The sequence below is a fragment of the Halyomorpha halys genome, unplaced genomic scaffold, assembly GCF_000696795.3.
Source record: "Halyomorpha halys isolate HHAL.00 unplaced genomic scaffold, Hhal_1.1 Scaffold79.1, whole genome shotgun sequence".
Taxonomy (NCBI): domain Eukaryota; kingdom Metazoa; phylum Arthropoda; class Insecta; order Hemiptera; family Pentatomidae; genus Halyomorpha; species Halyomorpha halys.
Genome location: NW_027113124.1, coordinates 701,717 through 707,716, shown reverse-complemented (window position 1 = coordinate 707,716; position 6,000 = coordinate 701,717). Strand labels below are relative to the sequence as shown.

General features: G+C 27.6%; 1 protein-coding gene across 6 annotated transcripts in view; it reads right to left on the bottom strand.

The window, feature by feature from the left end:
- Positions 1-1,728: 1,728 nt before the first annotated feature.
- Positions 1,729-6,000, bottom strand: part of PlexB (plexin B) — a 44,502-nt gene continuing 40,230 nt past the window's right edge. For all 6 annotated transcript variants that reach the window (XM_014439219.3, XM_014439217.3, XM_014439216.2 and 3 more), the window contains 3 exons: positions 3,759-4,113; positions 3,242-3,605; positions 1,729-2,812 (listed from right to left, as the gene is read on the bottom strand). In XM_014439219.3, the coding sequence (XP_014294705.1) occupies positions 2,708-2,812; positions 3,242-3,605; positions 3,759-4,113 (824 nt within the window). In that variant the 3' untranslated portion in view covers positions 1,729-2,707. The remainder of the gene's footprint in view (positions 2,813-3,241; positions 3,606-3,758; positions 4,114-6,000) is intronic.

Below are 6,000 nucleotides of genomic sequence, written 5' to 3'. Positions count from 1 at the left end.
ATATAATCTTAGCATCAGAAAGGCATGAAATTGGAACACAAACTTCTATGAAATACTTTTTGGCAAAATTTTCAAAGAAATATTTTACCACTCTTACTATCTATTTTATTGCTATTCATTTAATTTTCTATTATTTCTATTATTATTTAATTTGTATATATTGTATGATTGAATACTTATAGCCCGTGAGTGTGGCAGATTGCATTATTTCAATAAAGTTAAAAAAAAAAAAAGAAAGAGATATCGATAAAAAAACTGAATATTAAAACCATTTAGTCATTAGACACACATAATATGGTGATTAATCATTGATAAAAACAACATTGGAAAAATCTTTTTTCTTCAATCAAAAACATAAAACAGTGATTCTTCAATATTTGGCAGCACACTAACCATAAGATAATTTTACTCCTTCTCCATTCTCCTAATTTTAGCTTGGTCAAATCTTTGCAGTAAAAATAAGTTTTAGTTGTTTAAATTAGGGACAACTTCTATAACCATTAGACTAATGAATGATTATTCCTTGACACCTAGTGCATCATGACTGATCGTTGAAGAATGGTCTTTCTGAAGATTCGTATTGTAAAATCATTAACAAAAACAGATGTAATCATTTTGGTATCATGCTTAAAAGAAAAGTTAAGATTGCCCATAAATTATTTCAACACCTCAGTAACGACAAGATTTAATAAATAGAATTTCATAAAGACTTTAGTTTGGTTTCATAACATGCATCACTAATAAAGTTAAATATTTAGATCATTCGCCTTTGATGGCTCAGTGTGTATGTGCCTTAACAAAAACAAGAATATGTGCCTGGAGATTTACAGGGGTTTTTGTTAAAGAGTAAGGATTAGTGATACAAGGAATTCTTTTATTGTTATGGTATGGGCAAATACATAAGTTGGTGTGGAGAGTATGGACTGTCCCAAGCAACACTAACTAAGGGAGCACCATGGAAGTGGCCTATTGCTTTTTTGTTAATTTAAAAAAAAACTTCTTTGAAAAAAAAATACATTCGATTTTTAATCAGATGAGAACATTAATGTTTTATTTTATTTTTTAGGGGGAATGAAATATGGGAAAGTTGTTTGTAAATTCCTCAGTTCTATCTTAATCCAGCATTGGAAAAAAGCATTAGAGTGGGAAATAAGGGGGATTATAAAATTTAAAAGGAATATTCCAAAGCAGACTCGTCAGGGGCAGAGCAGTAGGGTTGATGAAGTTGAATGTTAGGGATCCAGAGGTGATCATTTTCCACTTTATTTTGAATTAGAATTATAGAAGCATATGGCACAGGGCTTGAAATAGAAGAGGTCTAGTCTATTAAGTGTTGCAGTTGATGATATTTTAATTAAATGCTTGAGAGAAAATTGAGAAGGAACCAGTCCAAACAACTTGTTGTGCTATGGTGGTAAAAAAATTATCATCAATGACTTATAAAATTTCCAGGTATACTCTGAGGTCAATTTCATTAGGCAGAAGTAAGCGAAAGTGTTTTCAGTTCTAGTTAACTGGGCTCATAATAAATGACAGTGGACAGTGTTTAGGAACAGGAGAAAAAAAACTACTAAACAAACGCAACAGAAAGAACTTTTGAGAAACAAAGTCAAGGTATCATTGGGGCATTTTCTTGCCCTCATCCACTACCCAAAAATTTAGATAATATTTGCAATACTGGGATAAGATAAGTAGGTTAAATAAGTATTACGAAGCATAAACTAAAAATAAATAATAAAAAAATTTATTTTGTTACAGCCACCATCTTAGTAACCTTCTTACATATTTACAACATGGTAGAAAATACCATAAATATTAACATTTACAGTAACAAAGCTTCAAAATTTAAAAAAAATAGAAAAATTGTTTCTAATTATAAATCTATAGCACAATAAATACATTTATCCTTCCAATTAATTATACTTCTTATATTTATCTTTATTTATACTTTTCACGTTATCCTTAAACTTAATATTTTACAAATACTTTCCTTTCCAATCACACTTATTTTATAATGTAATTATAAAATAATAAATGCTAATTAGAAATACTCTCAATTAATAGTAATTAAAATTATACAGCATTTATTTCTCATCAACACATTTAGAGCACCACTGAGAGCCTCTTAGAGATTAAAAAGTATATCAAAATGTTGATCAATGAAGTCAAAAGGCATAGTTTAAGGCAGCCATCTATTAAATTAAAATGACAGGTTATTTACACTACATCATATTCAAAAACCCATCCTTAACATCAATAATACTTTTCACTACCTTAAAAAGTCATGGAAACCTCGAAAAATACATTCAATAGGCAATATTTAAGGCAACCATCTATGCAAACAATCAGAATAGAAACAAGTACATTAAGCATCACATATTATGTAAACAAGTACATCGCAAGCATTTACAATTCACAAAAAAAAAATATATATATATATATTTGTAAGTTCAGAAAGGAAATAAAAAAAAAACAAGAGCTGACATTTGAAATGATTTTGATAAACATTAGCAATACAATTTAAGTAACTAAAATATAATACATCAATATCTCAGATCTACATATAAACATACCAATTTATTTAGCCACCTGATAAACTAAAGAGTCAGATAACCACTTAGTATTATACATCGATAATCCAGATCTATACAAAAAACGTCTTAGTTTAGTCACCTGATCTACTAAATGCATCAGGTGACTGTTTATGTCAGCACAAATGTTGATCACCTTCAAGGATACAAGCTACAGTCTCTAGTTTACGACTGAGATTTAGTTTCTTGCAGTTCAGATCAATTTCTAAAGCATCATAAATCTGAAATAAAAAAAAGTAAATAAAATTGTAATTAAATGCCACCACTGGAAACATTTTTCTTTACTATATTATTTATTTAGCTTTAGATTTAATTAGCAGGTATATGACAAATTCTGAGGTGTTAATTTAAAACAGAGAAAAGTTCAATATTGAGCACACAATTATTTACATTAAATCTTTTGAATAATTCAGTAAAGCTATATTCTAAATACTAACTAAAAATAAAACTTAATGTCAGCAGTAAGCAAAATTATTGATTTGAATTGAGAAATTAAAGATACTGCATTTAAATTAATAAAATGGTTGTTGTCTAGTTTTATTTTTATTTATTACATTAAATGAAAGAGATGAGAAACACCTAATAGCATATTTTATAAAATACAAGAAAAATATCTAATAGAATTTAAAAAGTAAAATAATATTAGTTACCTGGTCATGATACTTGGTAACATAAATATATAATTCTTTCAATGCTGATATTGAATGGAAATAATTTGCTTGTACTGCAGACAACTGCTGCATGGCAGTGCTTAATTCCTGATCTGTAATTTGTGGAGCAATTGAAATGTCATAGTAAAATTTTGCTACCATATCTCTGTATTGTGGAATATCCTTAGCAAAAAGTAATTTGTTTGAAGGAGAATCTTTTCCAAGACGATGGTCAGTAGTTGAACAAGAATCCATAAATGTCTGAGCAATCACAGACAAACAAGAATCAACTGTTGCTGTTTTATTTATATCAAAAATGAAATCAGGATTTTTGATGAAATTTACCCAAAACCTCAAAGGAAGGCTAAAATAAAGAACTTAAATTTAATAAAACTGAAAGAATCAATAATCACATCAAGATAAATAGATTAAACAGTTAAACTACCTCCTACCACCATCTATCAAAACACAATTTTGCATACACAATACTTCAATATAAATTTATAAATAGTTTTACCTGTTTGATTTCCAAGCATGAACTACTTCATTGTCCAAAATGTTGTAACGCTTAGCAGCTTCATCAAAAAGATCAAATAACCACTTAACAGAAGGAGGAAGTCCTTCATTTGCAGTTAAAATTGTACTAAAGAAATCATCAACAAACTTTTGTATGGTTCCTTTTGTAGATAAAAGTCTAGTGAGAAAAATTTCGGGAATGGCTTTATGCGTACGTTCTGATGTTTTGTTGGATAGATAAGAGTGATCTTCTAAAGGTTTGACAAGATGATAGACATGAAGATTCGGAACAGTTTCGACATCACCATTGGAACCAGTAATTGTGGGGAGACCACCATCTAAGTAAGTCGCTGTACCTGTAGATCAGAGAAAACATTATATTTCTAAGTGATAACAATTATTATTTTGTAGTTTATAATTATATCAAAGTAAGCGCCAAAATTAAAATGTTTGATGTTGGAATTATTTGCATATGAATTTACATATTAAAACTTTAAATAATTTGTGACATTTTATGACACAGGTCATATAAAATTCTAGTGAAAAGGTATACAATCATAGTTTCTTTAAAACCTTTAGTACAAAGCCCCAAAATTATGTTTCTTTTATACAGCTCGCAAAGTTTGATACATTTTTTTGCTGTGGCCAGAACAACTTTTTTAATTTTTTAGATTAAAAAAATTATACTGCTCTTATGTAATATAACAAAATGAGAAGTACAACAAAATTCCATCATACAAGTAAAATTGATAAAATTCATCAATATGTACCACAAATATTTATATTTTATTACCTTAAAAAAATAAATAAATAAATGCTTAATATCATAGAGGCTTACTTAGAAAAGGGTACACATTCACTTCAGAAAATTGTTCAGTGAGGTGAAAAAATTAATGAGATTACTAGTTAAATAATAGTTCTAACTTAAGCCTTGCAGGAGAGAGGGATTGCATGTTCAGTTTTGATAGGAAATGATTGGATCAACTCACACAAAATGAAATTTAAAATGTAAAAAAGCAGTGTTTTTTTTTTTTTTTTAATGGATATGTGCTCTTTTGAAAGTAAGCTCTTCAATTATTTAATAAATCTTAGACTCTTGAAAGTAAGCTCCTCAATTATTTAATAAATCATAGACTCTTGAAAGTAAGCTCCTAATTATTTAATAAATCTTAGAAGCTCTTTTCTATGATTTAACCTATTGTATTTGTATTTAACTTTAACTTAGCTTTAATCTATTCATGGTAAGTTATCTGATTTATTGAGTATTTATATAAGATACCGAGTTAATAATCTTAAAAATACTATAGTGATCAGTTAATAACATTAATGAAGAACAAATATAAAATTATTTTTTTAAAACATGTACATAACATTTTTATTAACATAAGTCTATAAAAGAGGGGCGAAAATGGTCTAGAAAACAGAAAAGTGGAACAGAGCTAAAGGGATCATCTTATATAGCTACAAAAAACCTAAGAGATCTGTTTGAAACTAACTAAAATCTTAGCCACACCTAATCTTACTAAAAATTTAATCACACTGATTAAAATATAACTTACTTTATATAATTTGTTAATTGTAAAAATTATAATCATCATTTACAAAAAAAAATAATAATTAGAAAAAAAGTGAAAACAAAACCATGTAAAATACAAAAGAATATTCTCCATCCTCATACTCAAAAGTGCTGAACAAGAACAGCCCTGATACTTCAAATATTCGGATTTAATGAAAACCTTGGTATTGCAGACTGAGTTTAAGGATTTAAGACTTAAGAGAGCTACTGAACATATTGGCTTAGTAATCAAACAGTTGCTGCCACAGATGCCAGACTCTTTATTTGCATAAACAGTAGAGGCAGTGACACAAAATAAGAGATATCTGATATTCTGAGATGTAAAAGGCCCAGACTTAGAACATCAATATGTTTAGTTAAATATTAACAAAAACATTAAAATCAGACAAACTTTTAATCTTTAAAATTATTTTGACAGAAAGAAATACCTCTCTTACTCTTTATATTCATTAATTTAAATAGTATAAGTCTTATAAATATCCATAATAATTAATTTTTTAACTTCAATTTAACAATTTATTAGAATTCTGTTTATATTTGAGCAGCGAAAGTAACATTTCAATTATTAATAAAATATATTTCAACTAATTCTGATTTGTAAAGTGTTTAAGAAATAAACAATGTTTTAAATACCACTATACACTGAATATTTTTAAAATTAAAATAT